The sequence below is a fragment of the Lycorma delicatula genome, chromosome 7 (genome assembly GCF_047948215.1).
Source record: "Lycorma delicatula isolate Av1 chromosome 7, ASM4794821v1, whole genome shotgun sequence".
NCBI classification, from domain to species: domain Eukaryota; kingdom Metazoa; phylum Arthropoda; class Insecta; order Hemiptera; family Fulgoridae; genus Lycorma; species Lycorma delicatula.
The window spans coordinates 140,601,726-140,623,146 of record NC_134461.1 but is presented as its reverse complement, the minus strand read 5'-3'; the positions used below and the strand labels follow the sequence as shown (position 1 = coordinate 140,623,146).

The 21,421-nt window shown below is 30.4% G+C and overlaps 1 protein-coding gene across 8 annotated transcripts in view; it reads left to right on the top strand.

The window, feature by feature from the left end:
- Dcr-1 (Endoribonuclease Dcr-1) overlaps positions 1-21,421 on the top strand; it is a 174,067-nt gene that overhangs the window by 121,686 nt on the left and 30,960 nt on the right. For 4 of the 8 annotated variants that reach the window (XR_012757239.1, XR_012757240.1, XM_075371894.1 and 1 more), the window contains exons 27-31: positions 3,929-4,086; positions 11,395-11,626; positions 16,195-16,415; positions 18,634-18,799; positions 21,032-21,107. Coding sequence is in view for 4 of the 8 variants with exons in the window: in XM_075371894.1 (XP_075228009.1) it covers positions 3,929-4,086; positions 11,395-11,626; positions 16,195-16,415; positions 18,634-18,799; positions 21,032-21,107 (853 nt within the window). In the remaining 4 variants the exon portion in view is untranslated. Of the gene's footprint in view, positions 1-3,928; positions 4,087-11,394; positions 11,627-16,194; positions 16,416-18,633; positions 18,800-21,031; positions 21,108-21,421 lie in introns of those variants that run through there. The other 4 variants (XR_012757241.1, XR_012757242.1, XM_075371896.1 and 1 more) reach the window with 2 other exon arrangements.

Genomic DNA, 21,421 nt, shown 5'->3' with positions numbered 1-21,421 from the left:
TAACCGATTAAATCCAACCAAATCCTTTTTCAAATTAGATAAAGGTCTAGCCAGATCTCATGAAATGAAATGAATTAAATTCAATGGATATTTATGCAGGGCTGCAAATTGCAAATACATATCTAACAATTTGCACAATGAATAAGTATTCATGCTGGTATTATATATATATATAACAATTTGCACAATAAATAAGTATTCATGCCAGTAATATGTATATCATGGGGGTGCAAGTACTGGAAGTTTTCAAGTAATAGTCGAGTTGTGTATTTTAGAATCGAGTGTTTAAAAACATTTCTACTGAGAAATATTTTATGACTTGTATTTTCCAACCCCAATTATTTTTTTGAATAAGATTAAAATACTTCTACTGAGAAATGTATTTTCACATTACATTGAAATTTATTTGTATTAAAATATTGGGAAATATCACCAGTTTATGAATTTCCAAGTTGGAAAACATAATAATCATTTATTTCAGAAATCTACCATGTTCCTTATGAATATTAATGCAATGTATATTATTCATATTGTATTATGTAATCATATTGCAATATGAATATTATAACAGGGTTTTGAAATAAACGATTCAATTATGAGTTATTTTGAACATTGTTTGGAAAAATATTGTTACACTTCATCTATATTATGGTATTTTAGTCAGAAAAATTGGATTTTTTTGACCAGGAAGTGGAATGGTAATTTGTAGCATTCACGAAGTAATATATATATATATATAAAAGAGGTTATAAATTGAAAAATTGACTTTTAATGTTCATTCAGTGAAAGCCACGGAAGATCATTTTCAAAATTTTGGGGAAAGCCTTTAGGAAAATTTTGCAATATGATGAAATGGATCATTACAGCAATTATAACTTAGCCTGTATTTAGTCAGATCCCAACGTGCATTGCAGCCTCTCTAGTCATCACTATCTCATAGTCACTAGTCACTTTCATTTGCTTTTTTGCTGTGTTAGGGAAAATATGTTTTCAATGAAATCATTGAAAACTGAATACAGGGCAATATTGTGTTATAGTTTTGTACGTGGGTTAAGTGTTGGTCAGCATTTAGAGGAAATGACTCCTGTGCTTGGGGAGAATTGTCCTCATCATACAAAAATATTGAGGTGGTACCGAGAGTTTGAAAGAGGAAATGTAGACCTTAAGGAAGCTTCAAGATCAGATTGATCATCTTTGCCTATGACTGAGGGAAATATTGTTACAGAATGAAAAATGCTTGACGCATTTCCTTGACATTGCTTGGTAGGACATTGCTGGTAGGTCGCATGCCTGTATGACCTACCAGCAATGTTTAGGGGGTGACCTAGAGGTGTTCTTGGGCATTAATATACCAGCAATTCATGCTATTGTGCAAGATCACCTTCAAGTTAGAAAGCTTTTTGTGTGCATGTTCCTCAATCAGATTGCACGTCGTGTTTCATGCTGCCATTAAATGCTGAAAATGTTTGAAAATGAGGTGGTCAATTTTTTGCTATAATTTTACTCGCGGGTTAGGTGTTGATCAGTGTTTAGAGGAAATGACTCCTGTGCTTGGAGAGGATTGTCCTCATTGTACAACGATATTTAGGTGGTGCCGAGAGTTTGAAGAGGTAATTTTGGCCTCAAAGATACTCCAAGATCAGGTCAACAAACAAAAAATGCCATACGTGACAAAATTTGTACTATTATGATGTTCTGAACAAGTTTCAGAATGAGGTGTGTATGTTTGAAGATGAGGAGACCGCCCCCTTGGCTGTTTGAAAATTCAGATCAGTGAAAAAGAGAATGGTGGCTCTATATTTTAGTGTGAGAGGAGTTTTAGAGTGAAATGTGATAGAAACTCAAAAGATAATTACAAGGAGGTAGTACACCAAGGAATGCCTGCCTAAAGTTGTTGAAGCTGTGCCCAAACTCAAGAATGGACACATGGTTTCTTCACCATGATAACGCTCCAATGCATCACTCCAAAGTTTGCTCTGAATATTTGGCCAGCACTGGAATAAAACTATTTGAGCAGCCTCCCTACAATACTAACCTTACTCCTTGTGATTTTGCGCTCTTCCCCCAGATAAAGAATAGACTGAAAAGGGGGGATTTTATGAGCAATGATAGCCTTCTAAGGGCTTGGGACAATGAGCATGCCTCATTGACCTGTGATGAAACATGACAGATCCATGATTCAAAGAATTCTGGTTTTGAAGGGTGAAGAAGTGTATAATGTGAAATTATTTTTAAAACTTATAAGAAGTAAAATCTTTAAAGCGTATTGCAAATCTTTTCTAGAATCTTTGCATTAAATAAATCATTCTACAAATAATTATCAAAATTAAAGGGAATAAAATGATTGAAGAAAGAGAAGGTTAGGAAGAGACAAGAGTAGACAAAGAGAATAAGGACATGTTAGAGATAAACATGTTTTTAAATAACTATATTACATTTCATAAACATATTACTTTTTCATAGACAATAATGTTTTATTGTAAATATTAAAAATTAATAACATTAAAAAAACGTAATCATTTTTCTCAAAAATGTAGTGAAATCCTGAAATAAAAAAAATTCTATAGTGTTATTAAACATGTATAACAATGAACAAGAACTCAACAATGTAATTGAACTTACTAGTAAAAACTTCAAATTGTAAGCCTATCATGCTGGTCCATGTGATCAATGTAGAGAGAGGTTAAGCCATTGTAGGGATCAGTAGAATTTGACACAAATATTAATGAATTATCTCATTTTCATTTAATTAACAGAGGATCCATGTAAAACAAATAAAAAAAAATAAATACGTAGCTTATATATAAGCAACAGTAAAAAATATATTAAGTTTTTTAAAGCCTTACGTTTTTCTTCTCTGTGAGATTAGCTAGTAAGAAGTAATTCAAAATTAAATTATTGAAAATGTTGGACTACATTGCCATCAGCTTAGCCATGTTAGTTGTCTGTTTTGGAGGAAAAATGATGATCAGATTTATCATTTTTTCTCTCAATGAACTTTATTTTTCACTTATTTTCATGTGTTTGATAATTGGATGCTAAATCTCTTTTACTTTTAGTACATTGTAAACTGGAAGTGGTCTTAAAATGGCAAAAGATTAGAGAGTTATAGTATTTGTACATGAAAACATCGATGTATGTAAAATTTTTTATTCTAAGGATGTGTTTTATTGTGTATATATATATATATACACCATTAAGTAATTAAGTAATGACTTATAATTAAGTAATGGTATAATATACCATTATATATATATATACCATTATTGCCTGGAGTTTTAGAGTTGAATCAATATTATAATAAAAATTTCATGATATATGTTAATACTATTTTTGGAATACATATTAAGTATTTAAGAGGTAATAAAATACATTTTAATTAATTAAAATAGTGAACTTTATTAAAAACAACCTTTGATAATGGGATTTTGCTTAATTTATATAATAATACATGTTATTTTATACTGTGGTAGTTATGTTATTTTATACTGTATTTTAATAGTAGTTATTTTATACTGGTGTAGAGTACTAGGAATAATATTTTTCTTACAGTAGTTTGCGTTATATTATTTTTGTGCATTATTATTTTTATTGTTTTTATTGAAATTATGTAAAATTTAAAATCCAAATATATGTTTAAAAATTAATTTATTTTTTATATTTGTTAAATTACATTTTGGTGAACTTGAATGTTAAAAGTAAATTCATGAATTAAAATGCCCTAAAGAAAGTACTACCAGGTAGATATATAAGGTAGATAAAATTTCATCATTATTCTCTTTTCAATAAGTGTATGTCATTATCTCTTGTCAGAATGCTGTTGTGCTTGTGTTTTTTTTTTTAATAAATATGATGTAACCCTTTAAAATATTTAATGATAAATGTCCCCTAATTTTAATATTCTGCAAAAAATGTTTCCTTCTTTTAGGTGCGTATCTTATAGCATGTGGTCCAAGGGGTGCACTAATATTTATGTCGTGGTTAGGTATTAACGTCCTACCAAAGGAGGAAATTAATGCAAAAGAAACTGAGATAGATATTTCTGATAGACCTGTTGGAACGTTTCTAGTCAATGATGATGTTCAGGTATGTATTTTTATTTTATTATATAATTTTACTTATTGTTAATTACTATTAAAAGGCTTAAAACAATTTTTGATAATCTATTAGAAAAAAGTGTTTTGTTAAAAAGAAATTTGTTGTTATGTATTTAATTATAGTCTCGTTATAATCATTTTACATTTTGAAATACCTCTGTAAAAATTAAAAAATCATTTTACTATATCTATAATTTGTTTATTTTTATGTAACATTGTTTTATTTGTAAGGGAACTATAATACTTTTATAAAATGTTTTAAATTTGATTTTTAAGTGCAAACTTGCTCAAATTTGTGAAATTGATTACAGCAGGCTCAGAGGTTTTGTTATTCCTGTCAATAAGTACTACTGCATCTTAACATAATAGTGGGTTATTTGGTCACTATGTAACCTATTATGCCTCTTTAAATGTTCAGTAAATATTGTTCCTTCAATATAGCAAAAAATCAGTTCTAATTTAATTTTTGTCAGTCTTTTACAAAAAAATTATGGGGATTTTGAACATTTTATTGCATTATAAAACAATTTGTCCTTAATAATTATTTTATCCACTTTGATTATTTTCCTTAATACATTTTTTCTGGACTTTTAAGTGATGATATAAAAAAGTAGTTTTTTTTTATCAAGAGAAAGACTAACCCTTTGGAATAGAATTTTAGATAAGATGTAGTTAAAATTCTTCTTTGACCCACCTGCTGCTGTTTTGGGCAGAAATTTCCCGTGTTCTATAGACCCTGTGTTTTGTATTTCGATTATTATTATTATTATGGTAACAGTTGCAGTCTTTTATAACCAGACCCTTAACACCACAATAAAATTTTAGGTCAGGAGAAAGAAATGAATTTCTGATTTGCAACTTTCTTTATATAAAAAAAATAATGTAATCTTTGTTGTATTTTTGGCTTGCCTTGGCTTCTGTCCCAGAGTTTTTGGGCTCAGGGTTTTTTTACTCTAGATCATGGTAGTTCTAGAACACAATCATAAACCCAACTCTTGTCTTTCACAGTAATCCTTGACTTAAAAATAAGATTATTAATTCAGTGACTGTTAAAAGACATTCATAGATAGTGTTGTTAAAGCCTTTCTATATGAGCCAGCAGATAGAAGGCAACTAACTGTAACAAGTACAGTTAGTTTTTTATTAGCACCTCATAAGTGTAATAAATTTTATACAGATTGGCTATGATGTTCTGATATGATATGGTGTGGTATGGTAGTAGAATGCATTAGTTAAAAACTAGATTATCATCCAACTGTTTGGTATTTAATACACCATATAATAACTTGAAAAGATTACAAAATAAACAGTGTGTAAACAGTACTTTAGTACTGTCACACATGAAGCTAAGTAACTAACAGAATGCAATTTGAAATATTTATTCTTTCATCAGAGATCATCCTCATTTTCAGTTCCCTTTAACCCAGATTTCCTCAGGTTGGGGCTTCTACAAATATTTTTCTCCATCTGCCTCGATCCAAGCTCTCTTCCATTGCCTTCCATTACCCTCACCACTTCCCCTCTCGTGCACTTCCTCCATCACCGCATTTATCCATTTCATTCTAGGTCTACCCCTTGATCTATCTGTTTCCTCTGCATCTATCATCCTGTTTGGTAATCTTTCCTCATCCATCCTTTCAATATGTCCAAATCACCTGAGCTTTGATCTTCCAATTGACTCGACAAGGCTTACCAATTTCAGTTACTCTGTAATCATACTGTTCCTTATACTATCCCTTCTTGTCTTCCCTAGCAAGCTTCTTTTGAATTCATTACTGTTGCTCGACCCTCATGCCTTCTGTACTCTTGTACTTATTTCTTTAACCATTCTCCAATCCTCTGGAAAAACTGTTCCCAGATAAGTAAACTTTTTTATCCTTTCTATTTTTCTATCATTCGTAGTTATGCCCATCACTTTACTCTTCTCAAGACTAACCTGCGTACACATTTCTGAGTTTCTTTCATTCCATTCATTTATTGCACGCTCTATATCCCTTTCAGACTCCCCCCCCCCACCATATAACCAGGTCATCTGCAAATAACAAGTTGCTTGTTCCTTTTCCTATTTCATTTTTAACTTTTTTGTAGATTCCATCCATAGTTAATGTAAGTGAAGATATCACACACACTTCCTTGTCTCAATTCATTCGCTAAACAAATCTGACCTTTGTCAGATTTGTTTATCTGTCCTGACTCAATTCTTGCTCCCTTCATACATAACTTTAACCATCTGCATGTCTGCTTTATGCACATTTCTTTCTTCTAGCAGCTGCCACACAACTTTCCTATTCATGCTATCTTATGCCTTTACTATGTCCAGGAACGCCATTACTAATTTCTTATTGTAATCCCACTTCTTCTTACTCACTTGTATCAGAAGAAATATTGCATCTATCTATTGTATCTACCATATCTGAATTCCATCTGTTCCTCTTCCAACCTCTCTTCAGTCTTCCTTCTGATGCGGTTTTCCAGTACCCTTTCAAACAGCTTTGCCATGTGTGGAAATAGTGTAATACTTCTGTAATTACTACACAATATTTTGCCTACTTTTATATAAGGGTGAATCAAATAAAAACAGTAATTTTCTTTATAAATTTTATTGATTAATAATATATAAAATTTATACCTTCATCATTTCTCTATATGGTCTCCTGCACAATTTATACACTTTTTCCAATGACTTGGAAGATTGAATATTCCTTGTTCATAAAAGGTTTTGAGGATCAGTCATCAATCAGTTGCACACACGCTTCTCAAATCTTCATTATTTCCAAATCGTTTCCCTCCAAGCGATTCTTTCAAAGGTGCAAACAAAAAATAGTCACAGGGGAACAAATTGGACTGTAAGGAGGGTGATCGAAGGTTTCCAGTGCATTTTTTCCAGTTTATCCCTGGTCAAAGTCGCAGTGTGTGGCCTGGTGTTGTCATGGATTTTGTTTTCAGAGTGAGTAACACTTTTGTGTTATCATTGTCCATTCTCATGGAGGATGACATCTCTGATGATCATACTCTGTCTTTTGTTTCGGTAGGCACCCTTTGTTGACTGTAGCAGCTGGCAATAATAAGCCGCATTCACCGTTCATTGATTGTAGAGAAAATCAATGTATGAAACTACCCTGAGTCAAAAAAAATTGTTGCAAGAACTTTTTCAGCTGACAGTCAGATTTTGGCCTTCACTGGGCAGCCCTCACTTTCCTTCGCCACTCCTTACTCGCCATTTTTGACTCCAGAGGGTGATGATGGACCCATCACATTTGATGATGTGCCCCAAAAAATCGTTCCCTTCTTGCCAAAATTGATTAGAAGTCACTCATAGATCTCCAGCCTGACCTGTTTTTGATTTTCGGTCAACAACCTTGGAACCCATCAAGCACTAATTTTCTAAAGCCAATATGATCAGTGATAATGGATTGAACACTCCCATAGCTGATACCCCCTTCTGATGCGATTTTTTCAACAGTGAACCGGCAATCACTTTCAATAAGCTCTCGAACGGCATGGATGTTGTCAGCTGTGACACTTGACCTTGGGCGTCGATCATGACTTTCATTTTCTACACTTTCTCTCCTGCCCTTAAATTGTCTGGCCCATATATACACTCGGTTCTGAGACAGTGTAGCATCCCCTGTATCATCAACTGTATCTTTAAGTGAGTTAAAATTTCTACAGGTTTAACACCTTCAAGTTAGAAACTTTTTGATCATACATTGTGCTACAACAACCGAACCTCTTGCTCACTCATGGCTGTAGTGATGACAGAAAAAAGCAAAGGAACTAACCAAGCTGATTTTCCCTCTCTAACACACTGAACATTAACCCCCCCCCCCCACACTATGCCATCCGGCTCGGAACTACTTGCTGCATAGAATAGCAAAATTACCGTTTAAATTTGATTCACCCTCGTAAATATGGGAATTATTATTCCCTTTTTCCAGTCTTCTGGAATCACCTCCATTTTTCATATACTTCTGAACAGTCTGTACAACCGAGTGTTTCAACAGTAACAGTATACGAGCATTACTGTCTGTTGCAATTTTTATAAGACTGTCTCCCTCAAACACTGTCTGGCGGTTTATAAAATTTTTATAAGACTGACTATTTTTATAAGAGTGTTTCAACAGTAACAGTATACGAGCATTACTGTCTGTTGCAATTTTTATAAGACTGTCTCCCTCAAACACTGTCTGGCGGTTTATAAAATTATTTTAATGGAATTTAAATATAATTTAACAGTACACAGGAATAATATGAATCTTAAAAAGATTAATTTCAGTATATATTATTTTAGTTCAATATATATATATTCAGTAAAATATATATATTGATATATTATCAATATAATATATTATAAATATATATATATATATATTATCAATAATATACATCATATATATCATAATATAAATAATATCATATATAATATAAGTTATCTTTTTAAGATTCTATTAAATTTATATTTATATATTTTTTCTCTTTTGAGGCCATATTGGACCACTTTAGTCAATCAGTTTCCAGTGTTTTTCGAAGAGCGGACTGTCTTAACCTTCTGGTTCTGTCAGTACTTTTTATGCGATCTGATCTTTGTTTCCACATTTTGTCTATAACCTCCACTGTGCCTCTTAGGGTTTTTTCAGTAGAGAATCTGTGTGCTTTGAGAGTGTTAATTGTTTTTGCCTTGTCAAAAGCATCCTCAATCCTCAGTCCAATTTCTTTGACATCCTTCTTAATTTCTCTTACTTATTTTCCTCTAGTTTTCTTTTCCAAATTCCTGAGGACCAATTGTTTCAAAATTTGGCATTCAGGCATTCTTAATATGTGGAAAAATGAGAAATTCTTCTCTCCTTCATCGCAATGATGATCAGATTGATTTCTTTGTATATGATTTCATTAGTGAGAATTAATTAGATCCCATTCTTCTGGTAATTTTTGTTTAAACAGATTCTGATGATCCTGCATTCTGTTTTAATTAATTGGTCGGTTTTAGCTTCATTTTTAATTTGAAAAATAGTTTCACAGGCGTATAATGCCTTTGGGAGAATGACTGTTTTGTAGTGACAAATTTTGAAGTCTACTAAAATGCATTTTTTACTATAGGTCTTGCAGGTTAAACCTTGTGCTTGTACTTTTCTAATTTTGGAAATTCTGTTTTCCCAAGTAGATGTTTTTTTAATTTGCAGTCTATGAGTTCCCCTAAATATTTAAAATGCTGAACTAGTGTAATTTCATTCCCATTAATTTTGGCTTTATTTGTGCAGAGAGGATCAGCGGCCTTAATTTCTGTTTTTTCATAAGAGATTCTTAATCAAACTTTTTTGGCTGTATTTTCAAGGCTAGAAATTTGTGAGCAAACTTCATTCATGTTCAAAGCCAGAAGGGCAAAGTCATCAGAAAATCCTAAGCAGTTTATTTGAATAACTTTCCATACTCTTCCAATTTTGGTTTTTTGAGGATTCTTATCTTGCCACATTTTCATTATATAGTACTAGCAGTGTTAAAAAGTAGAGGGGAGAGTCCGCGTCCCCCTGTCTTAGTCCAGTTTTAATGGTAAAGGGATCCAATCTTTCTCCTCGGAATTTCATCTTGGTTTGGGTGTTTGGTAATTTTTACTACTTTCAGGCATAGCCTGGTAGTATCTGAGGATCTTAAGTAGAGTTGGCCTGTGAATGCAATCATAGCCTTTTTTAAAGTCAATGAAGGTAATAAAAAATTGCTTGAGGACAAGTTTGTAATTTTCCATTATTAATTTTAGACTTAGAATTTGGTCTGTGCAGCTTCTATAGGGTTAAAACCCTCCTTGGTATTTGCCCAGCTGAGGTTCCAGTGTGTTTTTAATTTTGTTTCGATTTATGCTGGAAAGAATTTTGTAGGTACATTCTTCTACAGGGTTATCTCCCTATAGTGAACTGGGTTTGTTTTGTTTGTCCCCATTCTTAAAAATCAGGTGGATTGTTCCCATGATCCATTGTTCTGGTTATTTTTCATTAATCCAAATCTTGACCAGGTGCCTGTACAATTCAATGAGGGAGTTTGGGCTAGCATTTTTCCAAATTTCTGCAAAAACCTTATCTGCCCCACTGGACTTATAATTTTGAAGTTCTTTTGTTGCTTGCATCATCTCTGAAAAAGTAGGTGGGTTAGTTTTATGTGGTTTGGAGAGAATTGGTGTGTCGGTTTCAACTTGAAATAGTTCCAGGGGATCATCACAGTTCAAAAGTTTGTTGAAAGCTTCAGCTAGAATTTTAGCATGCTTAGAGTTAGTATGGGCCAGTTTTCCATTTTCATCCTTTAACCTTAAGGTCGGAGGTTCATACTTTTGTAGGTACCTGCTGAAGCTTATGTTATAATTTAAAATAAATGTAATATTTAGATAAATGATATTTATAATATATTTAAGTTCTATTCATTAAACCACCTAGTACAGAATATTGAGATATATTGTATTATATACTAGGTGTTTATTTAATAGAATTTAAATATATATATATATATTTGATATATGGGTCTGATCTGATCAACCCAAATACAGAATTAATAAAATAAAATAAAATAGGATTACACCTACCTTATTCCATCATCCAAGCAAGAGCGCTTTCACGAGTATCTCGCATTATCAGTTGCTCTATAATTTTTCAAATCTCTCATTACAAATTACACATTAAAATTAAAATTGTACATTGCAAATTGCAGATTAAAATTAAAATTGAGATTTAAAATTGTTAAAAGTCCTTTACCAATTAAATCAAGATAAAGATAATTTTTTTTTTATATATTAAAAATTTTAAATTGTAAATTAAAATTAAAAATTGCATATATAAAAAATTTTTAATTTTAATTTACAATTTAAAATTTTGAATTAAAAAAATTTAGTTTTTTTCTGTTTTGATTTAATTTGAAAAGGATCTTTTAACAATTTTAATTTTAATGTGCAATTTGCAACATACAATTTTAATTTTAATGTGCAATTTGCAACGTACAATTTTAATTTTAATGTGCAATTTGCAACGTACAATTTTAATTTTAATGTGTAATTTGCAATGAAAGATTTTAAAAATTATAGAGCGACTGATGATGCAAGGTACTCACGAAAGTGCTCTTGTTTGGATTATGGAATAAGGTAAGTGTCATCCTATTTTATTTTATTCTATTAATTCTGTACTTGGGTTAGTTGGATTAATATAATATAATTTGTATAGTACAGAGGAATATAATTCGCAAAAGGATCAGTTTTAGAAAAATAATATATATACATACATATATACATTGTGAACATTAAACTTTTTTTTTATTTTTTTAGATTAGGTATGGTTGGTTGAAACCACCTCGATCTCCTCTTTTGCGCCATGTTAGTGATCCAGAAGGTGAATTAGAAAAACTGTTAGATGGATTTGAAATTTTTGAACGTAATTTAAGGTATCGTTTTCATGATCGTAGTTATCTACTTCAAGCTATGACTCATGCTTCTTATTCAACTAATCGACTGACTGATTGTTATCAGCGTCTTGAATTCCTTGGTGATGCTGTGCTTGGTATGTTTTATACGTATATTGTAATGTTGCTATTATAGGAATAAATAATAAATATATATATTTTTAACCAATTTCATTTTGCCCATACATTATCTTCAGTCCTTCAAAATAAAGTGTAGCGACATTATTAACAATGATTTTTTTCAAATTAAAGTACGGAAATATTCATTGAACAAAGAAAATTTATACAAAGTACACAGATAGAACTTTGCATGAGCCTTGGTAAAACTTCAAGCTAAGGTAACATGCCTAAATAATTTATTAAATTGTAATCCATCTCAACAACAAACTTCTCATTGAAGAGATCCATTATAGATTTTACTGTATTTTAGACAGTTTTAGTAACATTTTTTAATTTCTTAACAAGGTGTGATTTACTCAGCAGTCATTCAGAAAGTATGGTATGTTAACTATTATAAAACTTTTCAGGATACTAAAACACTTGTTTTATATCAATTTATATTAACCTATTTATAGAAATTGTAAATACATAATCTGGAAATGAACAAAAAGCTACGTAATAATTCTCTTTAATTTTGGCAGGCTCTCTTCAAATAAACTGCAACTAGTGGTAACAATTGACTCATGAAAATCGACAAACAATTGACTGCAGAAAAGAGAAAGTTTACGATATAAACAGTTTTTTCCTGTGATTATTTCATAACATACGACTCTTAAAAGAAGAGGTCTCTATTATAATGCATGTTATAGTAGACATTTAATCATAGCATTAAGATGCTCAAAGAAGTATAATCTTTAAGGTCCCCATTTTCACTGTACAGCATCTGATTTGAAAAGCCTAGCTGTAAGTCATATTGAGACATAGAAATGGAATTAAAGAATTGCATAGATTTGAGCGTACAAAAAGCTTTTATAGGCTGAGATTTGTAGGGCTGTCTGTTACCTTAATCCATTCAGCTACACCAGATACTTTTTAGATTTATAGGGCTACACGAACTCAAAATCTAAATGTCAATATAATGCCAAGTAAATTTAAAAATATTTTGTTAAGTTAATTTGTCAATCTGAAAGTTAACCAACTGTTACTACATTCAGTTATCCATTAACACTCACAAGTTATACTGCTGTATAGTAATATCTATATATAGTTATATTTTTCTTTAAAAATTAAATTCTTCATCCTATTTTTGACTTATTTTGCTACTAACAATTTTTTTGTAATTTATACTGCTAGACAATTGACAAGTAAAAGAAAAAATCACATTGAAAAATATGCATTGATTGGATAAATTAGTAAAATTCATTGAAACTGCATGATCTGTAAAAGTTTTAGCAAATTATAATGTTTATATTTTCGCTTCTCCTAATATTTAGAACTTCTTATGATTTAGTTATGAATTATGCTCATCTCTTTTAATTTAGGTAAAAATCTATTTTTTCTCCCCACTTAAATAGAAGCCATACATTCTTTCTATCATTTCTTTGTGATAGAATAATAATAAATTATTCATAGGCATTTATTAAAGGCAAAGCCTTTCTTCTTTGTCTTTAATTAATAACAAACTAAAATATAGTTTTATTAGAAAAAGGTAATTTATTTATATTTATGGTGGGAAAAATGTATGTTGTTTATATTTATGGTGGGGAACATATGTTTTTAACTTGGCATCCATATTATAAAAAAAGGTTTTGTATAGGTAGGTGATGGGCTTTAGTGATTAAGCTACAGTAACTACAGAAAATCTTTGCTTATAAATAAATTACTGTCATCCATATGCAGGATCCTTTTCCATTTTGTAATGCTCATTAGTGTAAAAATCAAATTTTATTAAATCTGGTAACTGAAAGTGTATTTGATTTATTTTAGTGTTAAAGCAAATGTTCTGCTAAAACAGAACATGTACTGTATTTAGTATATTGTTCTGTAGTGAGGAGGATAACACAAATGGTATATACAAGGTAGGTCTATTCAGAAAATAACCGAACATTTTTAATTACACACCAATGGAGATGTTTAGTGACATGCAGTTTGCAGCACTATGTTCCGCATAACCTCCTCTGTAACCACATGTTCTTGGATTTTTGATGTCTCATTTAGTTTTCTTATATTGTTATTTGAGTGCAACATGTTTATGTGTTAGTAGTGGTTTTTGGGAGCAACAATATGACATAAATGTTTGCATGAAACTAGAGAAAACCTTTACAGAAGCGTTTCAACTTTTGAAACAAGCTTACGGAAATGATGCTCTGGGTCGAATGCAATGTTACGAATGGTTTTCTTGATTTAAAAGTGGTTGTCAGTCAATCAAAGATGACCTTTGATCAGGAAGGCTTTCAACTTCAACTAACACCTATATTCTGAAAATCAATGATCTGGTGTGTAAATCACCTATTGACTGACAGAGGATTTACAGAAGAAGGTAGCATCTCAATTGGATCATGCCATGACATTTTTACTGAAAAATTGAGTATCCGTCGAGTTGCAGTGAAGTTTGTTCCTCGTTTGATGACTGAACAGCAGAAAAAACATCAAGTTGGCAACTTTTTGAACTAGCCAATGGAGATGAAACATTCATGCAAAGGATCATAAAGGGAGACGAAAGCTGGATTTATGGCTACAATATCAAGACAGAAATTCAATCATCACAAAAAATCAGATGAGTGTCCTCTCTCAGCTTCCCTACTCAACAGACCTGGCTCTTTTTTTTCTGAAATTAAAATCAGTGATGAAAGGATGATGTTTTGAGACTATTGATGATATTAAAGCAAATCTATCACGAACCTTACTGGTCATTTAAAATGAAGCTATCCAGGACTGCTTCACGAAGTAGAAACACTGCTGGAAAACGTGTGTGAATAAGGTAGGGGAATACTCTGAAGAGGACAATAATTTGAAACATTAATTTGTAAAATTAATAATAAAGATTAAAAAAAAAGTTTGATTATTTTCTGAACTGACCTTGTATTCATATCTAATGTGTTTTAATACCATTTATAGGAACAACCATAGATTCAGTTTAATCTATTCGTGCTAGCATGCCTCAGTCTACATTGAGTAGTAATAGTAGGATAACCTACCAAGTTGGTCTAGTGGTGAACTCATCATCGCAAATCAGCTGGTTTCGAAGTTGAGAGTTCTAAGATTCAAATCCTAGTAAAGGGTAGCTCCGTGACAAATTTGCTTTAATATAATCAATAGTCTCAAATCCTTTTATATGGATTTGAATACTAGATCGTGGATACCGGTGTTCTTTGGTGACTGAGTTTCAATTAACCACTCATCTCAAGAATGGTCAACGTGAAACTGTACAAGACTACATTTCATTTACATTCATACATATCATCCTCTGAAGTAATACCTTACAGTGGTTCTGGAGGCTAAACAAAAAAAGAGAGAGAGTAGTAGTTAGAATTGTTTTCATTCTCATGTTCTGATTTACCTACCCTTTCAAGGAAACCTGATGATAAGCCTGTGTGTAGGAATTGTTATTTATATATGTTTACAAAAATAATAAAATGTGTCATGTAATGTTTTTGTATTTACTTATTGTCTTATCATGAAAATAATTAAAATTGTTATGTAACTATAAGCATAGCTACATAAATAATTTAATGGTTAAGTATACAAAATTGTTCAATTTTTTTTAAGTAACTTATTGGTTCAACAGTAAATAATTATACCATAAAAATATTGCGAAATAAAATAGTTTAACCAAAATGTCAACTGCTCATAGATTTCAATTTGAGCACTGTAGGCTATCTATTTATCCAGCCGTGTTATTATGAAAGGCAGACCACACATCATGTATGTGCTATGTTCAATTTTTTTTTACGTAATATGAACTTAAAAAAGTAAAATATTTTTTTGGATAGACTCATACAAATTTAGGCTTGCATTCAGTTTGTTATTATCTGCATCAGGCAGCAAACCTTCTCTGATCAGAAATTTGAATGAAATTTTTTAAATATCTTCATTTTCTGCCCATAAACAACTGTTTTCTGATTACTTTACTGTTTCACTTACTACTTTTCCTTCATTGCTATTTAGGTTTTTCATTAGATTGCAACTGAGACAGTGAATCATATTTTATACGTTTAGAGGATTTATTTTTTAATATTTAATCTCATAACTAGTACAACAAATAGGTGGATAAAAATAAAATGCTTAAATTGATGGAAATTGGCTCTGTGTTTAAAAATAGGGAAATCTTTAAATTTTCAGTAATTTAAATTTTCAGATTCTTTCATGTTATGTATAAAGATTAATGTTTAAGTCCAAATTAAGTCTAATAATTGTGTTTTAAGGTTTTAAAATACAATTGATTTTTGACTATAAAAAAATTTGATTTGCCAGCTTCAAAAATACTTTTGTAGACAGGCAGAGATAATATAATTCTTATTATTTATCTTAATCAGTTATCCTAATGTTATCTTTTAGGTTAAAACTTGCCGTTATTTATTGATCTGTGTGAAATTTGACAGAAAACTATTTCATTAATGAATGATAATGTAAAGTTAATTTGAAATGAAATTAAAAAAATATTGTAATAATATTTTTAAAAAATTATTTTAATTGCCCTTTAATTGTTAATATTTTGTTCTTATAGACTACCTCATCACAAGGCACCTGTATGAAGACAAACGACAGCATTGTCCTGGGGCATTGACTGATTTACGTTCGGCTCTAGTTAATAATACGATATTTGCATCACTTGCTGTACGTCATGGGTTCCATAAATTCTTTAGACATTTATCACCTGGTCTAGCTGAAGTTGTTGAAAGATTCGTTAGAATTCAAGAGGAGAATAATCATGTTATTAGTGAAGAGGTAAATAATTTTATTTTATTTTTTACTTTTGGAATTGTATTTTTAAAAGTGAGATGCTTATGTTTTGATTTAATGACAAGAAAAATTGGTCAAATTTTTGGTTAAGTTATGCAAGGAAACTGATTTTGTGATTTTTTTTCTTCTAAACTTTAGATTGATTTACATCAGAATAAATTCTTTATTGATTTGAGCAGGTAGCTTTCGGCACTGAATATAATTACATTAATACCCCATATTATATGATTTCATTTAATAAATAGTTTACCTTTTATCTTTCTTTCAATTCTAATAATAGTTATTCATTTGTGTTCTAAAATTCAAAGTACTCATTGTTTTCTTGTTTGGTGTTGCTATTTTATTTTTAAATTTCATTTATACAAGGGCAATTATTTCTCCTTATTGTGCTGCTGTTTTAGTTTTTTCTTTCTGTTATGGTTGGCTGCAATGCACCCCAAATAACAAAATTTAATTTTGGCTGGTTACTTTTATAGTCCACTGATTTTTTTTCAATAGGTCTACTTTCAATGAGTATGACTTTAGGCATAGTCAAAGTCAATTAGTTTCAGGCATAAAATGTTTAATATAATTATGTAACTGCATAACACACTATACACATAACAATATGAATTTGACATTGTCACAGTTCAAATATTTGTCATTAAAGTGGAAGAACTGATGTTAAATTTGTTTTCTTAAAAAATAATTGTAACAAGCCATTAATAATTGAAAAGACATATTATAATTGTAAAGGCATTAAAAAACAAAAATTTATGAGTGACATGCGGCCTGTTGAGTCATGTCCTTTGTTAAGTGTTAATGATGAAGTTGAATACACCCATCTAATCCCCTCCCTCCCAATATAGAAAACATTGAAAATATATGAAGTGGTAAGAGGAAATTGTGTTGAGGAAATAGCATCGGAAGTGGGATATCAATGGGAAATTACGCATTATTCTTGACAATAATCTGTTAATTCATTGTGTTTGTCAGTATACTGTACCATAAATGTTTTCTGCATATATGAAACCAAATAACATTTGCATGAACACCCACCATATTCTAAATTGTCATCAGCTATGTTTTATTTGTTCCTTGCTTGTATTTGAAAAAAACAAAGTGAGAGAATGATGATATTAATGCCTTATGATGACGCAAGTTTCTATGAATGTGTCTAGGAATGTTTCCAAAAATTGTATGAATGTTAGCAAAAGTGTAAAGCTGTAAAGTAAATAGGTTTAAGAAAGTATAATGTAAAACTTTTTTAATGTACAATGCAGTTTTTGTGAAGTAGTTATATGCCAGAACATTTTGAAACTATCTCAATGAATCAGTATGAAGCTGCAAAATTTTAATCCGCATGACTGAAATTCAAACATTCTTGCTTAAGATATCTGCATTTTTGTGTTTCAGGATTTAAAATTTTCTCTTATTAATAGCAACACTTGTCTTTCTATCAGCTGGACTGAAATTGTAGATAACTGCTTAATTAATTGAAAAAGTTCATTTTAGCTAAAAAAAAGAAGATAATAAATAAAAATGTGTAGTTGCAAATAGATCTTAGCATATAGTCACACGTTACACCATAATATGTGATATGAATTTATCTGATAACACTAAAACAATTTAATAAACGAACACTACTTTTTTATTAGAAAGTACCAATAAAATCTTGAATTAGGTTATTTCTTGTAATCTAAAAATAATTAATCTTTTGTATGGAATTTATTTAGAATAAAAGGTGTCAAATCATGTCAACAAATTTTGATTAATATTTTAACAGTTTTTTTTATGTTGATAGTTTTAAATTTTTCAATTTTTTACTTTATGTAAAGTAATAATTGAAATTATAAAATTTACAGAAAGAAAATGATTAAATAAGATCATTTTATAAATTTAATTTATAAAATAAATTAAAATACAAAAAAGTTAAATTATTTCACTGTTTCTTTTTAGATTAGTGGTAACAGTGTTACTCAAAAAAATTGTGTAAACAGAACATTTAATTTCTAGAAAACATGAAAAATTCAATTAATTATAATTTACTTTAAAAAAATAATGGTACTGTTAGGTAAAATAAATTGTAAGTTATTTGTTTATTTTTTTATTATAGTATGTAGAGTATACACTATGAATTATCAGAAAAATCCATTTCATTCTTTATTTTTATTTTTTTAACTACAATTGTTTACGGATACATTTATGTTGTATTTTGTTATAGTTTTATCTGATTGGTGAAGATGAATGTGAAGAAGCTGAAGACGTCGAAGTACCAAAAGCACTCGGAGATGTGTTTGAGTCAGTTGCTGGAGCAATTTTTTTGGATAGTAAAATGTCATTAGATGCTGTATGGCTTGTTTATCACCACATGATGAAGAATGAAATAGGTAAAAAAATGTTACTTTGCCTTTTATTTTAATGATTAAAAATATTTTTCTTTATAAGTTACCTAATTTAAATGGAATCCAAGTGTTTTAGGATGGATGTTATTAACCACAGTTAATTTTTAAACTGCAGGGCCTGAACTTCTGTCCATTGCCGTTGATTTTTCTTTCAAAATAATAATTATATATTTAATGTGGCTGGTATTGATAATTACTGAATAAATGAATGGTAGAATCTTCAATGATGATGTGGTTCAATCTTCTTGATGATTGATCTTTGTGAAATGCAAGGAGACTGTTTGATATTGAGGCATGTTGAATCAATCTCCCTATGCAATTCCCTTTCATCCATTCTGTAAGGCTAATTTTCTAGGACCTAAAATGGTCTACCGGGAACTGGTGAGATCTGGTTGCTGAGATTATTTATACACTGTATGATGAGATGTGTATAGGGTTCACTGATAACAGATAACTGCCTATCGGTATGGTAAGTTTTGGTTGCATTGGTTTGCAGATTACCTATACATTAAATTACTTTTAATAATTCGAATTAACAACTTGCCTCTAGTAGACAACCTTTTTTCAGTATGAATTATTAAAATACATATATGTTTTGAAATATGGATTTTATTACTAAAATAATCTCTATAAAGGAGTACTAGGTTGGGCTGATTATTCCATAATTAACAATGAATGTAACTTCCTAACCCATTTGAAGCAGCATACTTAATGCTTACTTTCATAACAGAAGTGGGCATATTCAATTTGCACATACATGTTACTTGTTAAATATTTCTTGTGGTTGTGGTATATCTATACATGTGTAGCAGCTGAGATAACACCAATTACAGCTGCTTTTTCTGAGAGTAAGTTAATTATGTACCCATTAAAAATCATTGTATAACAGGTATTTGAAACCTGTTAAATTCAGTAACTACAATGAAAAATGAGATATTCTCAAAAAATTGTATAGAAATTCTTGAGAGCAACTAGTAACCTATGCCAGGAATCTTGGGACGGTCAAGTAATTTAATGCAGCTTCTTCAGTGAGCTGAATTTTATTAGTACCCAACTCTACAAATATGACTGGTTACATAATGAACTTAATTACTCTCAGAAAAAGCAGCTGTAATTGATGCTATCTCAGCTGCTACACAAATATTGATATACCATAACCACAAGAAATATTTGAACAGGTAATTCATAGATGTGAATTGAATATACCCACTTCTGTCATGAAACTAAGCATTAAGTATGCTGCTTCAAGTAAGTTAGGGAGTTACATTCATTGTTAATTATTAATCAACAATAATAATTTTTACTTCTCCAGCAAAATAGGTATGCTATATAAAGGAAGGTATGTGAATTGGGTCAAATTTTGCATGTCAGGTTTTTTACAGGTCTTGGCAGTTTGATGAACCAAAAATACAATTTTAGAGCTGAAAAATTCCATAAGAATGTTTGTTGGTGTGTATGACCTGTTTTTAACTTTATATCTTCTGACTGAAATTTGGCATGATGATTTCTGTTTATGGGGTATTGATAACATTTAATTTGGTTGTAGTTAGTCCTTTATTACGTTTAATGGGACCTTGTGGTTCCTGAATCTCATAATTTTACTCAAAGGATAGATTAATTTTTCTATATAATTTAATACTCCTTATTATCTAAGATACTTTCTGTTGACTTTGATCTTATTCAAACCCCCTACAAAAGTGGATGCAAAAAACCTTTCTTTTTGATATGAAAAACTCTTAACGTTCACATTCAAAAATCACATTTTTGTAATATTTGAAAATCCCATTACAATAAGTAAGTTACTTTGGTTATGTATTAGGAAAATTTCATTCAGTGGTGAGGGATAATATTATTCTTTTGCTTTTGTTAGTTATTATTTTGCTTGATATATTCCAGATTGGATTAAATGATTTTTATGAAATTTTATTCAATGACCTCTGAGTATGGATCACCATACTCACCCCTACACCCATTGGTCACCAAGGGTGTTCTCAAAAATTTACTAAAAGAATCAAATAATTATTTTTACATAATTCTTTACTTGCATTCTTCAATGTTTTATTTAATTTTCCTCCTAAACACTAGTCTGTCAAGGGCAAAGTCCTCAGCAGCCAAAGCATAACTTGCTTGGTTTCACCAGAAAAGTCATGCAACACTGTTGGCTTTTTAATATTGGTTTTATCTTATAATTTAATTTGATGTGTTTTTTTTTTTTAGAATTATTTAGCACAAATGTACCCAAGTCTCCTATTAGAGAACTGCTAGAACTTGAACCTGAAACTGCCAAATTTGGGTAAGTATTTTTGAATGATCATACAAGTGATATTATCTTTTCAGTATCCAAGATCTAGAAAGTAATAATTAGTTATAAATTCCTGTTACTAATATTTTTAATGCAGATTTGTCATTTAAAAACTCCTATAAAAAAAAAAAAAAACAGTATTTTTAGATAACTTGGTTTTATTAGACGAATCTTAACTTTTGAAATACAAGGCCATTTTGTTTAAGTAAAGTCCTGTAGCTATGTAAATTTTATTGAAATGCACATATGCCCCAGCTCCTGGCATTCCTTGCACAAATGCAGTCACAGCGCCACTGTGTATGATT